At 49.4% G+C, this 24,875-nt stretch overlaps 1 protein-coding gene across 2 annotated transcripts; it reads right to left on the bottom strand.

Annotated features, from left to right (window-relative positions):
- Nucleotides 1-24,836, bottom strand: Emc1 (ER membrane protein complex subunit 1). Of its 2 annotated transcripts, none has more exons than XM_075946394.1 (23): nucleotides 24,712-24,836; nucleotides 23,194-23,318; nucleotides 22,433-22,498; nucleotides 22,107-22,200; nucleotides 20,278-20,406; nucleotides 19,036-19,162; nucleotides 18,146-18,295; nucleotides 17,676-17,843; nucleotides 17,474-17,542; nucleotides 17,137-17,199; nucleotides 15,944-16,066; nucleotides 14,776-14,872; nucleotides 14,068-14,190; nucleotides 12,286-12,485; nucleotides 12,000-12,149; nucleotides 11,062-11,223; nucleotides 10,174-10,293; nucleotides 8,756-8,893; nucleotides 7,454-7,627; nucleotides 6,736-6,946; nucleotides 3,880-3,964; nucleotides 2,737-2,866; nucleotides 1-2,602 (listed from the first exon to the last, which is right to left on the bottom strand). In XM_075946394.1, exons 1-23 carry the CDS (start codon nucleotides 24,804-24,806, stop codon nucleotides 2,423-2,425), a joined length of 2,979 nt encoding a protein of 992 aa, XP_075802509.1. In that variant the 5' UTR covers nucleotides 24,807-24,836; the 3' UTR covers nucleotides 1-2,422. The 2 variants fall into 2 exon arrangements, with proteins under 2 accessions (XP_075802509.1, XP_075802510.1); XM_075946395.1 differs by having other exon boundaries at nucleotides 17,137-17,196.
- Nucleotides 24,837-24,875: the final 39 nt, after the last annotated feature.

The raw sequence follows: 24,875 nt of genomic DNA, 5'->3' as shown, positions 1-24,875 counted from the left end.
TCACTGATCATTGCTTTATTCCAGGGAGCATGGTCAACTGCATTGCCTTCTCTTCTTCAAAAAGAACAATCAGTACCAGGTTCACAAACAGGTAAAATTTAGGATTCTTTCATGTGTAGTACACAGGAGCCCAGACAGGAGTGCACACACCCCACACAGGAACCCAGACAGGAGTGCACACACCCCACACAGGAGCCCAGACAGGAGTGCACACACCCCACACAGGAGCCCAGACAGGAGTACACACACTCCACACAGGAGCCCAGACAGGAGTGCACACACCCCACACAGGAGCCCAGACAGGAGTGCACACCCCCCCCCACAGGAACCCAGACAGGAATGCACACACCCCATACAGGAGCCCAGACAGGAGTGCACACACATGCCTATTCAGGAGTGTACACACACCCACACACGAGCCAGACAGGAGTGCATATACACCCCACACACGAATCCAGACAGGAGTGCACATGCACACACACACACACACACACACACACACACACACACACAAATCCAGATAAGAGTGCACACACCCCACACAGGAACCCAGAAAGAAGTGCACACACACCCCACACAGGAGCCCAGACAGGAGCGCACCCCCCCACATGCCCATTCAGGAGTGCACACACACCCCATACACGAGCCAAACAGGAGTGCATATACACCCCCCACACGAATCCAGACAGGAGTATACACACCCCCACACAAGCCCAGACAGGAGTATACACACCCCACACACAAGCCAGACAGGAGTATACATACCCCACACACAAGCCAGACAGGAGTGCACACACACCCCACACAAGTCCATTCAGGAATGCACAATGCATCCCACACACGAATCCAGACAGGAGTGTATATACACCCCACACAAATCCAGACAGGAGTGCACACACACCCCACACAGAAACCCAGCCAGCCAGTAGTACATACACATCCCACATAGAAGCCCAGCCCTGGTATACATAGCTAGTTCCAGGCCAGCCAGGGCAAAATAGTAAGACTGTGTCTCAAAAAATAAAATAAGTAAAAAGGTGCTGGGGCTATAACTCAGTAGTAGAAGTAGAGTGCCCTGGGTTTGTCCCAGCATCCTCCTTGGAGGCTCCCCTTAAAACTTAATAAGATTTAAAAACTACTTAAGAAAAATAACAGCCCACATGGCTCACCTTATGGAGAGCTCAGTGCAGAGAACCAGCCTAGCATGAGACCCTGGATTCTATGCCTCATGCCACACAGGAAATTATAACAATGAGATTTAAAATTTGCACACTGCCAATATGATGTCAAACATCTGTAATCCCAACACTGAGAAGACAGGCAGGAGGACTGCAAGTTTGAGGCCAGCCTAAGCTATAGGGCAAACCTCCACCTCAACAATAAATAAGGTTTTTCCTTAATAAAGGCCCTTTTTTTCCTAGCAGGGCTATAGGATGTCTGGAGCCCGCAGGAGCAATGAGATATGAGATGCTGGGACCTCAAAATCTCGTCAAGACTCAGATAATTTAATAGCTTTAAATAAAGCTTTAGTGCTGGCTGGGTGGTGGTGGCACACACCTTTAATGCCAGCACTCAGGAGGCAGAGGAACGCAAATCTTTGTAAGTTCAAGGCCAGACTGGTCTACAGAGCAATTTCCAAGATAGCCAGGGATATACAGAGAAACCTTGTCTCAAAAAACCACAAATATTTAAATTTAATTTTTTTTTTAAAAAAAGGAAAAAAGGCTTCAGCCTTGCTATAGCTCAAGAGAAAAGCACAGGCTATGTGTGAGAAGCCAAATGACTGTTCTGTACTTGGCTTTGATAGGCTGAAACAAACAGTGGCCAACCATACAAATGACAGCACGGAACGAAAAGTTTAGTTAAAATTAGTTCTGACTCAACATATGGATCCCTCACTTTCTGTGACATCAGAGAGAAGCCATTGGGTGAGATCAGTCCTGACTTCAGCTAAGAATGGCTTGCACGGCCCCGTCAAGGTCAGGCAGCCAAGTGCCCCTTTAAGGCAGAGCTGAGCTAACCCATCAGGCTTGGAAGCAAAAGAGGGAGAAGTTGTCAGAGGATTTCTAGTAAGGCTGGAGACACAGAAGGCCAACCAAAGTCAATTTAAACAGCCTCCAAAGAGAAAAACCAGAGGCCTCATAAAAGGAAAAAACAAAAGCAAAAAACCCCAGGTAGATGGGCTGATCAAGAAAACAGAGCAGTGGATCAGACACATGGAGAGCCTGGCCGAGGTGGGTGTCTGTCCCACAAGGTCTGTGCTTCACTGTATCCCAGCAGCTCAACATGAAGGTCATCCTCTTCCACCAGACTCAAGTGAGATGAGAACCTAATCCAGCGTCACCGATCCACCAATCCACAGCCATAGCTCCTGGGCTGACTGCTTCCCCGAGGCTCTCCACTCTGGCAGAATGCTCGTGTTTTACCGCCAGGCTCGATTGAGGAGTTTCACCTGTGCCAGCCTCTTTGTGATCATGGTGGCAAAAACCAGGGCAAAAAGGACACTGCTGATTAGTACATAGTCATAGTCATCCTTCAGGACATCGAACTGCTTGGATGGGTAAACTCGAGTTTGGTAAATGTCCAAACCGTAGGCCACGACCTGAAAGACAGACAGAATGAGAACTGGGAAGGAAAGGTAGCCAGTGAATCACCAGCACCTCAGAGTCAGTCAGGAAGGAGATGGGATCCTTAGGGCACAAAGCCACACTGCAGATGCCACACGGGGACACTCACCAGACAAGTGGACTCCAGGCCTGACGGTGCCGTGTAGATGCCTCGTATCCGAGAGACTGTCTGGTTATAGTTTATGAACCGCTCTGCGTGGATCTGGACATCCGGAGAATAAGGGATCAGGTTCTCCTCTCTGCAAAATACAGGAGGGGGACGGGGACTCTAAAAGCTCCTGTGAGACAGGCATCTCCTTCTTGGCTGTCCTTCCTGGGAGCTGGGAAGGCTCCAGGACACACATCAAATCATGAATCTCCTTTGAGGACGACCTGAGTTAGGTCGTCACAGATGCAGCAGCTGAAGGAACGGTGAAGGGCTGTACGGAAGGCTGGCCGGAGAATTTGGTTAAGCATCAATTTGATAAGAACATATAACACAAGCCAGGCGTGGAGTTGTATACCCAGAAATCCCAGCACTTAGAAAGCTGAGACAGGAGGACTGCCTCAAGTTCAAGGGCAGCTTGGGCTATAGGGATTTCCAGGCCACCCTGGGCCTCAGTTCCGCTCATCTGCAGGAAGCCTGTCACCCTTCTTCTAGCTCCACCCCTCTCTTACTCCAAGACATACTCCTCTGTTCTCCCACTGCCCAGCCCTCTGGGTGTCTCTAAGTGAAAAGACTTCAAAATATAGGGAAGAGACAGCCCCAGAAGACAGTCGGAGCATTCACGCTAGCGGGAACAATCAACCAGCTCCAGGCCTCCCTTTCCGATTGGCCCCTTCCTCACCTTCTTCCCTTCCTAGGTCTCCACCCTTCACTGTTCCCGTTCAACAGCATTCAGACTCAACAGACAGGACTTGAGGGCCTTGGTGCTGCTTCCTCTACCTGAAACATTCTCCCTCAGATACCATACAGCAAGCCTATGCCAGCCACCTTCAGATCACCTTTTCCCAGGGATTTCCCAGGGCCTGATCTCAAATTCTCCCACACACATCCTCGCGGCTGTCCTGTATGCCCTTCCTCTCTACCAGTGATTAACACCATTCAGTTTGCTGGCTACTTAATGTCACTTTCCACCCAGACACCAGCTCCAGGAGGCAGGGCTCATGGTCATTTGTTCACCTGAGACCCTAGCATGGCAGACAGAGAACTAACATTATCAGTGGGATTAAAGTCCTGACAGTCAGGGCCTTCTGCCCACAACAGTCTCACCTGCTTTGTTCTGTTGGGATCTCAGGACGCCGGGGATCCAGCAAGGCCTTGGGAAGAGAAAGGATTGCTCCAGAAGGCAGCCCAACTGTACAGGAAGAAACGACGGTTCACATTTACCTGACCCTGAATGAGGGCTCGTTAGACTGAAGTTGACAATTAGGAGTTTAAAATAAACAAAGAGAAACATAGGTTGTCAAGGTCCCAACAACAACACCTTTAATTCTGGCACTCAGGAGGCAGAGGCAGGTGGATCTTTGTGAGTTCAAGGCCAGCCTGGTCTACAAGAGCTAGTTCCAGAACAGGCTCCAAAGCTACAGAGAAACACTGTCTCAAACGCCTACACACACCCCCCAAAAAATTCAAAACCAAAATGAAACCATCACATGGGTACAAATTAAGGAGCTGGCTCTGAAGACACTGATTTCCTCACATATTCTAGCTAGCCTGAGGCCATGTGGGCTGCTGGGTAATGCAGCCAGGAAGGTAGAGGACCAAGCATTAGACAACATAAGTTTTATAATGGTGATCAAAGATCCCGTGATACCCAGAGCTAGCTTCCTCCTACTTGGCAAGTAACACCCAGTGCCAGTCAAAGCTAAGAGTCCCAAGTGTCTTAAATAAACTCTAAACTATTACTGAGTCCTAATCTTAGACTCTACCAAATAAGTAAGTCTCTGGTTTCTACTCAAGTCTTTACAAGCTGTGTTAAGAATGACCTGGGGAGGGGGCTATATAGGGAAAGATGGCTCAGTGGTTAAGAGCACTGACCGTCCTTCCAGAGGACCAGGGTCCAATTCTCAATTCCCACACGGTGGCTACAACTACTTTTAACTACCTGTATCTAACTCCAGATCCAGTGAATTCAGTGCCCTATTCTGGCTTTCCTGAGCACCAGGCACATGTGATAGACAGATGTGTGCAAACATCCATACACACAATTTCTTTTTAAAGTTTAAAAAAAAAATCACATCAGAGCTAGGCATGGTGATGAACACCTTGAATTCCAGCACCTGAAAGGCAGAGAGAGAATCTCTGGGATTAGAGGCCAACCTGGTCTACATAGTAAGCTCTGGGACAGCCAGGGTTTTATAGAGAGACTCTGTCTCAAAAACAAAAAGATCAGGATGCTGAACATTCAAGAGATGGAGGCAGGAGGATTAGGAGTTCAAAGCTACCTTGAGCCATGTAAAATTCTGTCTCAAACAACAGCAAAGAATGACATAAAAAGTCAGACACAGAACCGGGTGGTGGTGGCACATGCCTTTAATCCCAGAACTTGGGAAGCAGAAGCAGATGGATCTCTGTGAATTTGAGGCCAGCCTGATCTACAAGAGCTAGTTCCAGGACAGGCTCCATACATAGAAGGACTTACTTTCTGTGTGTGCGCTAAGGTCATAAAAAGTAGAAAGAGGACCATGTGGAAGAAGAGATAGTGGGGGTCAAGAGAAAGAGAGTCTAGGGAACGCCACACTACACAGAGTAGAAGAGGGACTTTGTAGAAGGTGGGAAGAGACCAGCAGAGGGGAAGAGCATAAATAAGAACAAAGAATATTGACACATTATTTTGTATGCTAATCTAAAAACATATTTTCAGCTAAAACAAACAGACATCAGGGATGGCTTTCTGAGATGCAAGAAAGAACCAAAGAAAGGAAATGGTTCATGAGCATCGAGTACTGAGCAAAGATCGTCAAATCTGAACTAAGCAAAGAGAAAGAGAACCAAATATCCCTGCTGAGAGTGCATCCCCACTACAGTGAACCAGTCTCCCTGCTGGGCAGTGCATCCCCACTACAGTGTGAACCAGTCCCCCTGCTGGGCAGTGCATCCCCACTACAGTGTGAACCAGTCTCCCTGCTAACACTGCATCCCCACTACAGTGAACCAGTCTCCCTGCTGGGCAGTGCATCCCCACTACAGTGTGAACCAGTCCCCCTGCTGACACTGCATCCCCACTACAGTGTGAACCAGTCCCCCTGCTGGGCAGTGCATCCCCACTACAGTGTGAACCAGTCCCCCTGCTGACACTGCATCCCCACTACAGTGTGAACCAGTCTCCCTGCTGGGCAGTGCATCCCCACTACAGTGTGAACCAGTCTCTCTGCTGACACTGCATCCCCACTACAGTGTGAACTCACTCTCCCTGCTGACACTGCATCCCCACTACAGTGTGAACCAGTCTCTCTGCTGACACTGCATCCCCACTACAGTGTGAACCAGTCCCCCTGCTGACACTGCATCCCCACTACAGTGTGAACCAGTCTCCCTGCTGGGCAGTGCATCCCCACTACAGTGTGAACCAGTCTCTCTGCTGACACTGCATCCCCACTACAGTGTGAACTCACTCTCCCTGCTGACACTGCATCCCCACTACAGTGTGAACCAGTCTCTCTGCTGACACTGCATCCCCACTACAGTGTGAACTCACTCTCCCTGCTGACACTGCATCCCCACTACAGTGTGAACCAGTCTCTCTGCTGACACTGCATCCCCACTACGGTGTGAACCAGTCTCCCTGCTGACACTGCATCCCCACTACAGTGTGAACCAGTCCCCCTGCTGACACTGCATCCCCACTACAGTGTGAACCAGTCTCTCTGCTGACACTGCATCCCCACTACAGTGTGAACCAGTCCCCCTGCTGACACTGCATCCCCACTACAGTGTGAACCAGTCTCCCTGCTAACAGTGCATCCCCACTACAGTGTGAACTCACTCTCCCTGCTGACACTGCATCCCCACTACAGTGTGAACCAGTCTCCCTGCTAACAGTGCATCCCCACAACAGTGTGAGCCCAATCTCCCTACTGGCAGTGCATCCCCACTTTGGTGTGAAGCCCTCCTCCCAACACTCACTGAGCAAGTGCCGGCTGGTGATGCCCCGCTCAGTGATGGTAGCCTCCATGGCACTGATGGAAGAGGGGAAGATGTAGGACTGCTGGAGGACTTGGGGCAGCTGGGGACGGTCTAGGGAGCTGAAGGCAGTGGCATTATACTGCTCAGTGCCCTCGTAGAGCTCCAGGGCAGTTAGCTCATTGCGCCGCGCCTTAGAGTTCCAATACTGGTACTGTGGGGAGAAGGGGAGGCAGTTTGAGTTTAGTGCTGTATCAACCGGAAAGTGAAGGTTACACTACAGATGCCATTCACAGCAGCTGCAGACTAAGGGAAAAGACCCAGTTGTCCCCTGCTCTTCCTCCTTGTTGCGATCTAGGCTGTCCAAAGTTGTCCATGATACAGGAACTGCCAGGGTTCTCTGGAGTTATAGTAACAGCAGCCACCTTCTAGGAGCTTATGAAGTGTAGTGTTCTGAGCTAGCCCAGAGGAGACTACTACTGTCCCTACTTCACAATGCATCCAAAGAGCTCACAGATTAGTTCCAGGTTCTACACAGGAGAGGGAAGAGCAGAGCAAGGTCAAGCAGTCAGATATGGCTCCAGGTCCCACCCCATCTGGACCCTGTGCTGCTTTCCAGGGGCCTGGGGTCTTGAGAAAGCAAAGTGGCTGCTGTTTCTGGGAAGAATGTAAGAGTGAGGGACCTCCTGAGCTGCTCTGTGCCCTGGCAGTGACTCCTTACCACTACCCAGTTCTCTGAATGCACGAGGTGGACGGGGCCCTTGGCCTTCTTCTGCACGGAGGAGTGGATGATGCGCCCAGTGACACCATCAATGAGGAAGATGCCAATAAAGGTGCGCTCATGGTGAACATCTGTGCTCTCTGTCACCACAGCCAACAGGTTGGGGTTCAGACTCTAGGGAGAGAAACCACAATGACGAACTTTAGGAACTGTGATAGCATGTCATGTACTTGGCTCTCCGGTGAGCCCTGGGGCCTGAGGCCAATATGGAGCTCAACAGCTTGGTAAAGGAATCAGTATTGCTGAGCAAACTTGCTTTGCATATTCTAAGGACTGGGGCCCAAGCATGTCTTGCATGTCTCTTAACCCTCTCTGAAACCTTATGATACAGGCACCCCCCACAACATAGCTCTGAGGAGCAAACCCAGCTGCAAGTGTCTTTGTCTGCTGCGCCGTCAAGCTCACCACCACAGCTTTCTTTTGAGACACAATGTCACTGTGTAGTCTAAGCTGGCCTTAAATTTATAATCCCCCCACTTCAGCCTTCTGAGTGATAGAATTAAGAGTGTACCTTCTCTCCTATAAGGTAGTTTGTAGCCCACAAATCACCTCAGTGAATTTCTGATGGACTGATTAACCTTTAACCCCAGAAGACCATAGTCATATCTAGCATCTAGCCGGGAGGTCACACAGCAAGCGCTGGGAGATGACAACCACAACAAGAGGAGGAAGGTATATTTGTTTAGGCTGGGCACATAGCTGGATGGCAGAGTACTTTTCCTAGCATGGCAGAAGCCCTGAGTACATCTACAGGACACACGCACTTCACAGACAAAATCAGTACACAAAGGAATCAATGGCTTGACCAGAAATCCAACACTTACTTTCCCTAAAGCCTTACTACTTGGGCCAGCAAAATGCCTCAGCAAGTAAAGACAGTTGCCACCAAGCCTCCTGTCAACTGAGTCCCTACCCCAGGGCCCACATGGTGAAAGGAGACAGCCAACTCCCGCAAGTTGTCCTCTGACCTCCACACACATGACACAGTACATGCCCCATTCTCATAAATACAAAGTAAACAGGCAACAAAATAATAAACAGGGCATGTTAGTGCACGCCTTTAATCCCAACACCCAAAGGCGGGGTGATCTCTGTGAGTTCAAGGATAACCTGGTCTACAAAGTTTCAGGACAGACAACCAGAGCTACAATATGAGACTCTGTCTCACAAAAAAAATAATAAATCTAAAAATTATACATATTAAAAGCCGGCCTTCCTCATTGTCAGGCTGCTGCATCATACCTTATAGAGCACACTTCGATCCCCCATCACCCGGCCCTGGGAGTGCACGTGCTCGCTGCTGCGCTTCCCCTTCACCTTGACAACCCGCTGCACTTCTGGGGGAATGGTGAGCTCCCAACTCAGTTCCGTAGTGAGATCCTAGGGAAGAACAAGAGCACGTGTGATTAGGAGATCACAGGGTCAGAGATGCAGCCAAGAGCACATGTGATCAGGGCACAAGCCTGGACCAGAGACACAGTCAGAGGCATCCCACAGCTGACCCAGCCTGCAGTGCGGTACCTGAGGCCTGTGCACTAGAGGATCAGAGATGCAGTCAGAGGCATCCCACAGCTGACCCAGCCTGCAGTGCGGTACCTGAGGCCTGTGCACTAGAGGATCAGAGATGCAGTCAGAGGCATCCCACAGCTGACCCAGCCTGCAGTGCGGTACCTGAGGCCTGTGCACTAGAGGACCAGAGATGCAGTCAGAGGCATCTCACAGCTGACCCAGCCTGCAGTGCGGTACCTGAGGCCTGTGCACTAGAAGGACCAGGAACAGACCTGGCTTAGGCTAGACGGATAGAAAAGTCAGTGATGTGACTGCTGAGTTTGATTCCCACGCCCAGATAAAGGAAGTCTGGTGATGGCTGCACTGCAATACCAGCACAGCGAAGGTGGAGAAAGAAGGACCCCAGAGGGGTCATGAGACACACGGATGCATGTGCCCACACAGCGAACAGGTAGCAAGGACAACTGGAAATGGGATACAGGGATGTGTATATATGAGGGTGTTTTGCCTGCATTTATGTTTGTGCAGCACAGGAGGTCAGAAAAGTGTTGGATTCCCCTGGGGCTAGAGACACAGTTGGCGGTGCTGCCATGTGGGTGGTGGTAACAATCCAGGTCCTCTGGAAGAGTGGCCAGTGTTCTTCATCACTGAGTCATCTCTCTGGCCCCTCTGATATTTTTAATAAAAATTATATTAATAGGGGCTGGAGAAATGGTCCAGGGGCAAACAACTATCTGAACCATGAACCCTGGTTGCATGCTCTCTTTCAGAGACAGCAGCAAGGAAAGACGGTTAGGTGGGTGTTACTCAACTTCTCCGAGCTAGCGGAGTTTCACCCCAGCTTTTGAATCTATTTATTTATAAACAGAATGATAGAAATTTACTTAAGGCTGCCTTTAGCCTCAGTGGGAGAACCAGTGCCCATAGGAACAGGATTTCCACCACGCTGCAGCCTGTGTGGCCAGGCTGAGTTGTAATTGCTGGCTGAAACAGCAGTATATTAAGGCACAGTCCCTGTGCCAAAGTTAAAACAACAACCCAGTATAAACCCAGTATGAAATGTGTGCCTTTGAATCAGGCACCAGAGCCACTGTTTCACCAAACAACAGGAAAGACCCACAGCACCTGACAGTCAGCTGCTTCCTCCCTACCTTCCGAAGCCGGTATCCACTAAGCCGCCCCTGCTCTGCATCCACCAAGTAGAAGAAGATGGAGGGGGCAAGTTCATGCAGCTGTCGCAAGACATTTCGAGTAGCTGGAAAAGCTGTGACCTTGAAAACACCCAGATAGCCCAAAAGTATTAAATGTAAGTTCAGAAACCTTGAAGCCCATTTCTCAAGAATCACTAGTGTTTGCCCACTAACGAAAGCTTTAAGCATAAAACAGTGAACCATAAAACCAGTCACTGGATCTATTAAAGGCTTAAATATGGCTCTGTTAAGAACTTCAGTGTTGCTGGGCAGTGGTGGCACACACCTTTAATTCCAGCACTTGGAGGCAGAGAAAGGAGGATCTCTTTGAGTTAGAGGCCAGCCTGGTCTACAGAGCAAGTTCCAGGACAGCCAGAGCTACACAGAGAAACCCTACCTCGAAAATCAAAAACCAAAAGCCAAACAAACAAAAGAAGCTCAGTGTTAGGGACTGGAGAGTTAGCTCAGTGGTTAAGAGCATATACACTGTTCTTCCAGAGGCCATGAGTTCAAGTCTTAGAATGCATATCAGGTGACTTACAACCACCTATAGCTCCAGATTCAGGGTGATCTGATGCTTCTGGCCTCTACGGATACCTGCACTGATGTGCACATATAAACACATAATCCAACAAAAAAACAAAACAAAACAAAACTGGCCATGTATAATGAATGGCGTGTGCCCTATGAACTTGGGTGCTCACAAGGGTAGTCATGTTGCTAAGGGTGGCCTGACACCCCGAACATGTGCTATCTGGTAAGTGGGCCACCTTGGTCCCAGTACATGTCTGACAACCCATCCCAAACCCAGCTCCACACACAAGACTCCACCCACCCAAGACAAAGCACCTTGTATTCATCGTCCACCAACAGCAGCACCTTCGCGTAGTCTTGATCCATGACTGGGAGAAGTAAGGACTGCAAGATGGGGCGCTTTAGCACTGGGGGAGCCACCTGGCTCCACTTGCCAAAAATGGGGTTGAAGACAAACAGAGAGCTCATTCCTGTTTCCTACAATGGGCAGAAAACAATCAGATCCAAACACAGAAGGAAGACACATCCTACAGGTGACCCAGGAATGTTGAGGCGTCAGCTGAACTCCCTGCTCTCTGGTATTTTAGTGGAGAGTAAACTCTTGGTCAAAGATGACTGGTTCCCTAGGCTGATGTGAAAAGGGAAAAGGCTGGACTGATGATGGCTCCAAATCTAGCTAAGCAGTAGCATGATAAAGAGCAAATCTAAATCAAGACCAGGTCAAGGTAGCAGTGCATGCCTTTAATCCAGCACCTTCAGATCTCTGCAAGTTCCAGGCTAGCTTAGTCTATATAGCTGCTTTCAAGTCAGTCAGGGCTACATAGTGAAACCCTGCCCCAAAACAACAAGCCAAGCATAATTCAGCAATTTAAGATTGCTGGATTCAAAAGAGGATCTTCCAAACCCCACCTCACAATACAGCTAGAAGGGGTCCATGAAAATCCATTCAAAAATTCTAGAGGCAGAAACCACAGTGTAGCTTTGTGCCCTGTTTCCTCTCAGAGAGAAAACAGTCACTCAGCTATCAGGGACAGCCTCGCTGGGAAGGGAAAGCACTGGCTGAAGGAGGATCTGGCTCCTAACCAGTTCCACGTCAGAGCTGGAGGGTCCCTCCACCCAGGCCAGAAAATGGCAGAAACAAGACTTCCAACCCAAGAGCTTCTCATGGAATGATCAAGGCATGGGAGAAATTTCAACTGTGAAACACGCAAAAGGCAACACACAGAGGCTCCAGGCAGCGTGCCTGGCCTCACCTTGTCCTTCACCAGCAGCGTGCACTGAGGCGGGTGGGGAAAATGAGCAGTAGTCCTCTGGACCAACAGCTTAAAGGAGGAGTCCGGCTTGACATTGGGCAGATACTGTTTCCACAGAATGGTGCCAGAGCTGCTCTCGATGCCAAAGAGCTGCAAGATAAATGAACCCTTGGCTCACAACTAGAAAGAAACTGAAGAATTGATTTGATCCTTGCAAACTGGAACAAAGCAAGCCTGCTGCCGCTGCCTGCACCCGAGGTTTGCTTCCTACGGCTCATGTGCTCACCTTGCCTGAAGCTGTTACCATCACTATCATCTTCTGCAGGTTGAACTCATCTCTGGCCAACGTGTCAATGTTGATCTCATTCTTAATCTGGCTTCGGGGCTTGCGAGCGTCATAGAACATCTTCCAGAGATGGGAAGTCCAGGCCTGGAGCAGGATGAGCTGAGACGACAGGCGTTTCAGGAACATCCCCAGCAAGCCGTCTGGTGTTGGGGAGAAGGAAGGCACTCCCATCAGACTATGAGTCCAGCAAGATGTGTGTTTCCCAGGAGGGACTTTTCCCTCTCCTATAGAACCTTCCAGTCATTCGCGTTCCAGGCCACAAGTTCAAGGTGCAGTCTGTGTAAGATGCCAGCCGTCCCACACTCTGGTACAGCCATGCACAAGCTTCTGGAACCTCCTTACCTGGTACTTAGGACTTCACCTGCCTTAAATCTTGTAATAGGAGACTAAGGGTAAGGAATCAGCCATGTAGGATGTAGTCATGCTGGGATGACCAGGGGAAGACATCTGGGTGCACAGCAAAGCCAGAGGGGTGTGGGTCTCAGGAGCAGTGGGAGCAGGTGCATGCATGAGTGGTGCCTCCATCTCCCAGTGCTTCATTCTTCTTTGTTAACCTGCTCCCAGCATCCCTTCCTGCAATCTGTTCCTAAGGCCATCATCCTCCCTTGTCCCTGACTCCATTGGTGAGACATCTCCCTGAAAGCGTCCCTCATTAGAGATGTGACAGGTGCATGATACCTTGGTTACCATGTTAAGGAGGGTCTTGGGAGTCTCACAGGCCCAAATTAAATCCAGGCTGTGTGACACTGAGAAAAATGCTTACTCCTTGTGCTTCTGGTCCCTCATCTATTACATGACATGCAACTCAGAGGCTTGTTACAAAGAACAGATCAAATGACATCCATTTGGATTGGGTATGGTGCCTGGTACGTGGGAAGTGCTCATTCAGAGTATTATCTTTAGTCAGGCAGTGGTGGCACACGCCTTTAATTCCAGCACTCAGGAAGCAGAAGCAGGCAGATCTCTGTGAGTATTATCTTTGTTCATCTCTTTTCCACCAACCTCAACTCAAGGAGAGGCAGAGAAGCAAGCCACAAGCAGAGCAGTCCACACATACAGGGTGTGTGTCTCACTAATGCAAGTCAGAAAAATGACCAAACGCTAGTCATGTGGGCAAGCAAGGCACAATGGGCAGCAAAAAGCAGCATTTACCTTGAATCGCTGGGTCCAGCAGCAGAAATAGATAGTAAAGTCAAATTAATTCTCAGATTAAGAAAACATATAACACCTAGCAGTGTACCTGACCCAGAATTCTCAACAGTGGCCTACTAGATAGTGGGCAAAATGGACTAGGGGAGCTGGGAGAGGGAGAACACGGCGGGACAGACACGCAGGAATAGACTGGAGAGGAATGAATCATGTTCATCAGATGCCCATCAATGGAGCCACCGCTGACTCAGAGAACAAAGGGCTATGTCCAGTCAGCTCTCTCCAGACACATGTGGCTGTTGCATTTGAGACAACGGGTAGAAGTGTCTGACATGGATCCTGACAATTTTTAGCACCCCAGGCAATGACACTTGGAACTAACTATAAAGTGAAGACATTGTTGTCTCTAGAGGGACTCAGTGAAACAGTAGCTGCATAAACCACTGGGCTACTGATGCACTGAAGACTAGACGTGGGACTCCTTCAAAACATCTGTCTGAACCAGAAGCTGGGGGCACAGTTAGATTCATAAACCCAGCTAACCCTCCCTGTGTAGCCTCCCTAGGTTCATACCTGCCTTCTTGCCAAATTCTCCTTCCAATTCAGCCTGTGCCCCGGTCAGGGGGAGGTCCACCATCTCCAGGCACACCACTTCTGCCAGGGACTCCTCTCGGCTCCACAACACCACCTTCCCAGCTACAAGAAACCAGTTTGTGAAAGCTCAGCCTGGCTCCCTAGCCCTGAGGAGACTCTTAGAGGTGTCTCAGAGTTCGAGTCTTATGCAAAAGATCTCATGAACTGGGGTCAAGAGTCAAGCAAGAAAGATTTTGTATCTCATTTCATGCCCCTAAAGAACTGCGACAGACACACAGACAGAATATTGTATACATAATAAATAAATATTTAAAAAGGGGGGGGGCTGGAGAGATGGCTCAGAGGTTAAGAGCATTGCCTGCTCTTCCAAAGGTCCTGAGTTCAATTCCCAGCAACCACATGGTGGCTCACAACCATCTGTAATGGGGTCTGGTGCCCTCTTCTGGCCTGCAGGCAGACAGAGAGAATATTGTATACATACTAAATAAATATTTAAAAAAAAAAAACTGAGAAAATTCTCAGGGTACGCTCTTCTTGAACCTCTCCCATGCCTGTGCACGCCCCCGCCCGCGCCCCACACTTACACACACACACACACACACACACACACACACACACACACCCTTCTACCGCACATGACTGGAATTCAGAGCAGGTAGAAACACAATGGCTGTACAGGGCACTCACCTAGCTGCTGCAGGAACAGCTGCAGATGGTCCTGAGTCTGCACCAAGGCCCGGTAGCCCACTGAATCATCTTTCTTCAAGAATACCTGGATGTACAACTATAAACAGGACAGTAAGAAGCCGGATGGCTCCAAGGCATTGGACCCCAAGATTCAAAGGGTTGGGAGTTGGCTGAGGTTCAGGCCACAGCATGACATGATGTCTAGACAATACAATGATCATCTGGCCACCAGCAAGAAAGCACATATTCTTCAGAGTCAATGCAACAATGAGCTAAGGCTCTCTCTGGTCTGTCTATGAAGGGCAGCAAGTACTTGATGGGGACTGCTATCCCTTCATGTCCCAGTTGCACCCCACATGGTGAGTGGGAGGCCAGGCCAGGAGCATCCCAGAAGCTGAGGGACAAGATTCAATATCCCCAAAGAACAGTGGGTGGGTACATGTGGGAAGTCAGTCTGGAGTCTGAACCCCAGAAACATGTCTTGCTAGCTCCATGATTTGAAATACTATAGGTCATGGGCACATTTACAAGCCAGGTCAGTAATAACCAATCCACAAGACTGCCAAGATGCCCTATGGATTAACACAAAAACAAAAAGGGCTTCGCACACTCAGACAGCTGGGCAAAACAACAGCAGCAGGGCTGGAGGGTCAGAGAGCTTACTGTTCCTGAAGAGGGCACCAACATGGCAGCTCACAACTATCTGTAACTCCAGGATCAGGGGATCAAATGTTCCATGTACGCATGTGGTGCACATACACATATGCAAGCAAAACACTCATACACATAAAATAATAATCTAAGCCGTGTGGTGGTGGAGCACATCTTTTATCCCAGGACTCAGGAGGCAGAGGCAGGTGGATCTTTGAGTTTGAGGCCAGCCTGGTCTACTAGAGAGCTAGTTTTAGGACAGCCAGGGCTGTTACAAAAAAAACAAATAAATAAATAAATAAACACATGGATGAATGTATGTATGGATATATAAAATAATAACAAATAAATCTAAAGCAACAATAGCAGCGACAGTTTTGCTGTTATTTATAAACAGATAGTGGCTCTGGAGGAACTAGGAGTCTTGTTCTTAAAGCCTAATCCAGGGCCACAACTAGCCCCAAAGACATGAAGCCCACAGAAAAGAGTAAGAAAGCCAAAGCTGTCTGTTGCTTACCCGCTCAGGACGAGTGCCCTTCTGCTCCAGGCTGAAAGAAATTGCAGTGTCTAGCAGCCGCCGACCTGTCTCCACTAAGTAGAGGTTAATGGTGTAGGTCTGGTTGAAGCAAGCCAGAGAGTCCTAGAGGTACACACAGCACAGGTCAAAAGTCAAGTCCCCTACAGCATGTCCAAGGACAAATCCCCTAGAGAAGGACTAGGTCAGAAGGGAAACGTGCATAAGTGAGAAGAGTGCCAAATCCTACGGTGGAAACAAGGTTGCTGACTGAATAAACAAGATCACAACTATAGTGTGCACCCCAGAAAGGAGCCAGAAGCCAGGTGTGGTAGCACACAGCTTTAATCACAACACTTGAGACAGAGGCAGGATGATCTCTGAGTTTGAGGCTAACCTGATCTACAGAGTGAGTTCCAGGACAATAAAGGCTATATAGAGAAATACTATCTCAAAAGACAAAAAAACAAGAAAATAAGAAAGCCATCTGTATACAACCACTATGCGAGCTTGTAAAGGGAGCCAGTGTGTACAACTACCATGTACATCTCGGCAGGCCCTGAGTGTGTACAATTGCCATGTACATTTTTGAAGGCAGCCGGTGTGTACAGTGAGGCAGAGTGGTCCCAGATTGGCACTGTGGATGGGGAAAGAAGGGAAAAGCCCCAGGCATGAGGCCACAACCAAGACTGTGCCTATAGTTAGGACCTTCACTGCCACCAAGTGTAGCATAAAATGCCACCTGGCTGCCGGGCGGTGGTGGCACACGCCTTTAATCCTAGCACTCGGGAGGCAGAAGCAAGCGGATCTCTGTGAGTTCGAGACCAGCCTGGTCTACAAGAGCTAGTTCCAGGACAGGCTCCAAAACCACAGAGAAACCCTGTCTCGAAAAACCAAAAAAAAAAAAAAAAAAATGCCACCTGGCTTTGCCAGCTATGGAGATCCAGGGGAATGGCCAAGCTGAGGTTCAGAGAAGGAAATAAGGAGGACAGATCCCAGGAATCTACCTCCTCATCTTGCCATGAGAAAGGACAAGATGTGCCACTTAGCGGACAGTACTTGGACCACCTGAAGCTGGGAACTTAAGGGGACCTGCAAGCCTCAGTTGACCTGGGCTTCCTTGGGTAGCCTCCTGGGTCCCCCTGTCTGCCACCCCACCCAGTAACACACCCTGCCCGCCCAATGCCACATCCTACCTGTGCCCTAGATGCCTCAGAAAAGCTCGCTGTATTCCTGTCCCCAGCGCTCCCAGGTTTCTGCTAGAGGTAGACGTGAAGACACTCAGCCGAAGGGTTACTTCCCAGACACTCTGTCTCCTCAGCAGTCAAAAGGCAAATCTTACCTCTCATGCCCCACCCCCACAGGCCTATGAACCCTAAGTCTGCAGGGAGAGGAGGGGAGCCATAATAGGATGCCATTCCTAGTGAGAAAGAGACTGTGGAATGAGTTCATCTTTCTGCAGCCTCCACAGACTCTGACTTCTGACCGTGAGGGGCCCCGCAGAGAGAGCTGTCATGCACGTATGGTACTCACTTCAGTGCGACAGGTCATGACGGCAGCCACCGTCTTCTCTCCAGTGGTGGCGAAGCTCACCAGAGTGGCCTGTAAGGAACGTTAGGGATCAGTTTCCAGACAATGGGATGTAAGGCAAATGTGTCTGGATTCCCAGTTCTGCCTCCTCCCAGCTTTGTCCTGGAAGACCTTCTGGTCCCAGCAAGCACACTGCTGCGGTTACCTGGGGAAAGTTTTTGAGCAGTGTCACGGAACCGTTGTGGTAGTTCAGCAGAGCGTAGTGGCCTGGGGACAGCTGTAGGAAGAACTGGGCCCGAGAACGAGCCATTGGACTGGGCTGTGTGGGCAGCACTCGGGGCTGGAATCCACTTCCAAATTCCAAGTCAGGAGACTGGGTGGAGAGGGGAAGCAAGAAGAAAAGTGGGATGCTTACCCCTCCCAGACCATCAAACCAGGACCTCTGTCACGCCTTGCCAGGGAGCAGTTCTAGACTAGGACAGATAGCTCCAGAAGCTCCTGCTCAGGTTCCCCAAAGGAGACAATGCCCTGTACCCTGACGACAGCTCAGCCAGAGGCCTACACCCTCCCCATGGCTGTCACAGCTCAGGAAAGCAGCAATAACCTCACAGGGCAACCATGCCAGCTCCTGGCGCCACAGAGGGGACCCCTCAGACCAGGAGTGCAGCCTCTCACCGGCAGCGGGATCTGCTGCAGTTCCCACTCTGTCTCCAGGGCCAAAGTGTGGAGGGAATGTGAGCTGGGGTCAGGGCACACCAGGACGGCGTCGTCGACCACACCACAGGACCCAGTGAGACGCTGCAGCCATGGAGTCCAAACCCTGACCTGTGGAGAAGTTCATGACAGACTCATGAGGATCACAGGGGCCCTCTCAGCAGATCCACAGAACCACTGCTGGAATGCGCAGAGGATCCCAAGATCAAAATGCACAGCTGGCCAAAAGCATGGCTGGTTCGAGAGGCTCTTCCCAGCCTCACCCACCTCCATCAATCTCCAAAGCTCAAGTACTCAGCAGGAGTTTCTGTTTGGTCACTGGGAAAATGCACCCAATAACAGTAAATGCCTGATGGCACAGAGGGGTGTCAGATGTGGCTTCCTGTAATCATTTAATAATCACCTTTGGGGGCTGGAGAGATGGCTCAGTGGTTAAGAGCACTGGCTGCTCTTCCAGAGGTCGTGAGTTCGATTCCCAGCAACCACATGGTGACTCACAACCATCTGTAATGAGATCTGGCACCCCCTTCTGGTGTGTGAGCATACATGGAGGCAGAATGTTGTATACACAATAAATAAATAAATCTTTAAAAAATAATAATAATAATCACCTTAGAAGAACTTAAAGGGACAGTGCCTAGATCAGAATAGCTTCCCAGCCAGCCCAAAAGAGCACCGTGTGTTAACAGAGTGCTTTAAACTCGTGCTGAGGACAAGTCAGCAACAGACGGACATCAGGAACAGAACACAGGCAGCTTTTGCAGCTGCCCCGCTGAAGTCCTTGAACCCCCATGCAAAGAAGGCCTCTACCAACTCCTTCCCACCCACCAGGAGCCAGATGCCCTCTGTACCTGCTGAACAATCTCTCCATCCTCCACATTAAACTTGACAATGTTCACATGGCTGAAGGGAACGATGCCAAGGGCCCACACCACCCCGGAGCCGTAGGAATACACCATCTGGTAGTGGATGCTGTCACTAAGAAAGGGAAGAGAAGACAGGGTCACCGACTTAGCCTTTAGACTTGAGCTTCCCCAGGGCTTCCAAAACCATGCTGCCATTTCCTAGTGGATGTCATCATGAGCTGAAAACCCCCAAAGAGAGATTGTGCGCCTCACAGAGCCTTTGCTTGTAGGTTCTTTGCTGCTGCCATTCGTAGTGCTAAGGATTAAACTCAGGGCCTTGCGAATGCTAGGCAAGTGTTCCACACTCAGCCCCATCCCTAGCCTTGCTTTTGCCTTGAATTTGAATTTCTCATCAACATTTCAAACTGGTATCACATATATAAACCAGATGGTCAGCTTTTCCTAAATGACAGAAGTGGCATGCCTCCATGTATGTAGGGCACCACACCGGTTGTCTAAGGCTATGGAGGTAGGTCAGGCACACTGTAGTGCCCTGTAAGCCCCATCAGGTAGGCCAGACACACAAGATATTTTGTTCTTCTTCCTGTAGGACATTGACTTTTAAGGCTTGGGGGGAGGTCTGTCTCTTTTCTTGCCACCAAGCTCAGCTAAGAATTTGGCTTTTTTTTTTTTTTTGGCAAGACAAAGAATCAAACGCAGGACCTTGTGCATGCCAGGTAGGCTCTCTACCACCGGTCTGGTCCATATCTCCAACTTAACTTTAACAATTTGACTTTGGATCCCTGCCCTAAACCTTTGAAAATAGCTGCAAGTGGCTGAAGCCAACCCTTGCCTGACCCTCTAGGCAACCTATTCCTTCCTTCCAATCCCCAGGACCTCTAGAAACACTTCGAGCCTCCCTCAGCTCCTCTCTATCATTCTGACTCTCACTGTGAAGAAAGATTCAGGATACTGTCAAGTGGCAGTTGAAAGGCCCAGAGCACTTCGTGTGTGAGCAGGAACAGCTCCCTTACACGGCAGCACTAGTACCCCAGTTGGTATTTTCTCCGCCCTACCAAGTACACTCCAAGTATGTAGCCACAGCCTTTCCACTCAGACCCACATGGAGGAGAACACTATTCCCATGTGATGCCAACAGGAGGGCCCCTGGCCAAGCACCCTCAAGGAGATGGAGGATGCGTAGGAACTGGGACAAGATAGTCATCACTTCAGAGGAAACTACCTTACCTCTCTGGAAGATGTTCCACCCACTTCAGGTGCCCACTGGAGAGGTGATGGAGGGTGAGAATCGTCTTCTTCAGAACTGCAATGTACCTCACTGACTCCTCCAGGCCCACCAGTCCAAGTGCCTGGAAACTGAACACAAGGAAGAGTAAGGGCACACCTGGATGCCAATGCTGGTTCTGCCTGATCTTGCCTCTAACTACTTGAGAATCTGTCTTGCCTGAGAACCACTAAGGTACACTGCCCTCAAGCCCCCATGTCTCCCATGAGTTACCTCTTCCTTTCCCTAGGATTTCACAGAACTCAGACTAACCCTCTAGCAAGCCCCATCAGGAAATGCGGTCACTGTTGAGCTTATGACTACGTCCACAACTGGGCAAGAACTTGATGGCAGCTGTCTCACGTGGACAGTGTTCTCATTGCCTGGGATCCACCAAGTGCTAGGAACCAGGGGAACTGCTATCGTAAGATGTGTGAGCTAAAGCCAACAAGCGATAGAAGAATCTCAGCAAAGGTGAGGCAGCAGTTCACGCTGTTCTATAACAGAGAGCTAAATTCCAAGCACGGTGGTAGAGCTCTGCAGGAGTGTCAGAAGTTCAAGGCCAGGACTGTCAAGATGGCTTGGCAGGTAAAGACACTTGCTGAGCAAGGCTGACAACCTAAGTTCAATCCCCAAAACCTACTTAGAGGTAGAAAGAGAGAACTGACTCCACAAAGGTGGTCACTAATCCCTGCATGTGCACTCTGCGGCATGCACACTCCTCCCCACAGACACACACACACACACACACTCACACATTCACATACAGCAAAGTCAGCCTCATCTACATAGCTACTCTGAGGGCAGCCTGGGCTACACGACACCTGTCTCAAAGCAAACAAACGTAAGGAACATGGAAAGCTTTGTACTATCCTCTTTTACCTAGAACACAGCAATCAAAGCTCATATATTATGGTAACATATATTACCATATGATTGGGACAATGTTCAAGAACAAACACTGTGCCGGGCGGTGGTGGCGCACGCCTTTAATCCCAGCACTTGGGAGGCAGAGGCAGGCGGATCTCTGTGAGTTCTAGGCCAGCCTGGTCTACAAGAGCTAGTGCCAGGACAGGCTCCAAAGCTACAGAGAAACCCTGTCTCGAAAAACTAAAAACAACAACAACAACAACAACACTGTATCTAGTACAGAGCTGTTCATCTAATAGGTGCTCAGTTAACTAAATCCACCCAATTCACAGAAAATCTCATTTGTAAATAACATAGAACTCTCAGTAAATACACACACTATATTTGGTACTATAACAACCAAATCAAGAATGGGCAGCTAAGCCAGATGCAGTGGCACACGAATTCTAGCACTCTGGAGGTTAAGGAAGAAGAATCTCTTAGACCAAGGCCAGCCTGGTCTATGTATTTCCAGAACAGCCAGAGCTATGTAGAGAGACCCTGTCTAAAAAAGGGGGTGGGTAGTTGGGAGACATCTGGGGCTAGAGAGAAGGCTCTGTGGTTAAGAGCACTGGCTACTCTTCCAGAGTACCAGAATTCAACTCTCAGCGCCCACATGGTGGCTGCAATTATCTGGTAATCCAGTGTCAGGGGATCCCCTGGCCCCCCACAGGGACTGCACTCATGTGGTCCATAGACAAAGACATACAAGTAGACAAAACACCCATACACATAAGAAATTCTTTTTTAAAAGAACAGGCATCTGATGTGCCTGTTCTTGCACCTGTTCTTCAGTGGTCCTTGAAGAAGGGGGGGGGGGCACAAAGGCCCAGAGTTGTTCATCCATCCAGATCCCTTCACTCAGCCACAAGGATTTCCCTACCTGCCACTGTCCAGAGTTATCTCCCAGTTCAGGCCCCCGATGTTAGTCTCCCAAGAACGCATGATTCGCCCTCCATTGGATACAGTGATTGCATCTGGAAGAGACAAAGACCACTGTCATTTCCCACTCTTGTTCTGTGGCCTGGTAAGAGCTGTGGGCCATGATCCCACCTCCAGCTTATGGATGCAGACAGGTGGTAAGCAGGCACCTGCCCTTCACTGTAGGAAGCACCCCTTCTTCTTTCCCCATCAGGCCCTACGCAAAGCCAAGAATCAAGCAAAGGGAGATGGCGCTGACTCCAAACGAAGACGGGGGCCTCTGCTTACCTTGTCCATAGAGCAACATAGCATCCACAGCCCCTTCTGCTGTGCCCTTGTCAACATGGCGCCACACTGAAAGATAAAAGAATCAGACGTTGCTGTGAGTCACTGTGGCCCAACGAGACAGGAAGGGACTGAGATCTTCATTTACATAGCTTTATCCAACTTTAATTAGAAAGTAAGGAATATAATAAGTGCTATGACTATACCCACTCACTGGAGTGTGAGGGAGGAGGGGTTCAAGAGGTATTGCTTTTCCCATCTAGGCTCACAGCCCCTCCAGTCCACCACCACCCCATGAAACATACAAAGGAACAAAAATAAGATTAACAAAACACCCAACATGGCAGCTCACAACTGTCTGTAACCCCAGTTTCAGAGGACCCGACACCCTCACACTGACATACATGCAGGTCAAACACCAATCACATGAAACAAAAATCTAAAAAATATACCCAAAAATTAATAAAATCTACCCAATTCATAAGTAAAGAGTTTACTCTTTTCACAATCTAAATTTCTACAAACAATCCCAGCAGCAGGGATATCTCAAGGGTAGTCATGCAAGCCTTTACTGCAAAACAGGATAGAATGCAGCTTTTGCAGTGTTATCTTGGTTAAGGACCTTCAGGATTTAGGAGATTACAAAGACCAGCAACACAGATCTACACACTGAAAGATGGTAAGACTGGAGAAGACGAAAAAGAAGATGAGCTGTAGGTTACACACTTCAGTCAGCTCCCTTCCCGGCTCCACAGCTCACTCACAGATCTCTCCAGTGCGAGAATTCAACGCTGCAATCACATTCTTCTCTGTGGCCACAACCAATTTCTTGGACCCAGGAGAATATTCCAAGGAGGCAAACTTGAGCTTCCCAATATACTGCTGTCTCCTGAGGAAAAGTGTGGGGGAATATCAGGGCAAAGTCATCACCAGGATGAGACAAATTGCTGGCTTCACACCAGCCCATCTCCCTCGCCACACTTAAGAAATGTGTGCAAACGAAGAGCTCTGACCATCCCGAAGATTTGTGTGTCGTGTGCCTCGTAAGCAAAGGGAGACAGGAGAGAATTACCACCAAATAGAGGAGCGACCTGTTACTCAGGCAACATCCCTCCGAGTCCTCAGCCTTACTAACTTTTAGCTGCACCAAACAGACTTCTAGTTACGTAAGCTGCAATAAGGAAGGAAATACTGCTGCCTGGGCCACATTGAGCAAACATGGCATTCAGACTGCATCTCTCATTTAGAGCCCTTTTGTTTCAAAGGCACTAGACTGATAGCACCGTTTAGACTCAGTCTTTTTTTTTTTTTTTTTTTTCGAGACAGGGTTTTTCTGTGGCTTTGGAGCCTGTCCTGGAACTAGCTCTGTAGACCAGGCTGGTCTCGAACTCACAGAGATCCGCCTGCCTCTGCTTCCCGAGTGCTGGGATTAAAGGCGTGCGCCACCATCGCCCGGCTCAGACTCAGTCATTTCTATGTGTATTTTCACGTGAGTCTCTTCTGTTTGTAGCCACGAGACAACCCTACCAAGTCTGCAAGGCAAATGTAATTGCCTACATTTTACAAATGAGGAAACCAAAGTCCAGAAAGTCCAGGGTTCCAAAATGAAGACCTTTTAAAAATACTATTGCTCAGCTGTATGTCAGTTTCCCCAAGCACACGCAACAGTTAAGCAGCCAAATAGTCGTTTAAACTGAAACAAGAAGGGAGAGGTGAGTGAATGAATATCTGGCTGATAGGTTTGGAGAGGACACTGTGTCCAGAGTGTCCCTCGGGGAGGAGGGGGAGAGAGAACGTTAGAACTTTGGAAGCTGTAAGACAAGAGGGCTAAGAAACAACAGGACGGTGAAACTTCACTGGGGGCTGGTGACCTCTGACACCCAGGAGATCACAAACCTGACAGCCACAGAATCGGATACTGCGGGAAAGGAGGGAATCAGTGACCTCTGACCAAAACCTTAAAGCATGCCTGAACGGCGGGGCTGGTTCCATTGCGGCGCAATCTGCAGAGTCATATACGGGGCGGCTCAGAAAGGTTCCCTGGCTGCTTAATTTAATGATCCCAGGTCTTCGCCTCCAAATTCCTCGCATCTGAAGAAGGGACGCTCACATTTTCACTCTGCACAGGGTGCAGCATTCATTCATTCACCTCTCCCTCAAAGGCCCTGGTGTAAGTTATGAACTCGGTCCTGCTCCATGGCAATCCCCTCCTGCTAACCGGATGGAGACAGATGCTGGCAAAGCTGACAGCTACTTCCTGGAGAAGCGTCACCCATACGCACCAGTCAAACTTGCCCACTTGGTCTTCGTAGACCGCGGCCGCAGGGAGAAGTAGCGTAACCCAAAGCCAGAAGCCGGACGCCACAGCAGCCACCATGATTGAAGTCCAAGCACCGCCAGCCGCTATCCCGGCATGCACTGGGCCTCAAGCCCCGCCCTGCGCCAA

The sequence above is a fragment of the Microtus pennsylvanicus genome, chromosome 13 (assembly GCF_037038515.1).
Source record: "Microtus pennsylvanicus isolate mMicPen1 chromosome 13, mMicPen1.hap1, whole genome shotgun sequence".
In the NCBI taxonomy this organism is placed as follows: domain Eukaryota; kingdom Metazoa; phylum Chordata; class Mammalia; order Rodentia; family Cricetidae; genus Microtus; species Microtus pennsylvanicus.
Note: the sequence above shows the minus strand (reverse complement) of the source record. Positions and strands in the feature narration are given on the sequence as shown.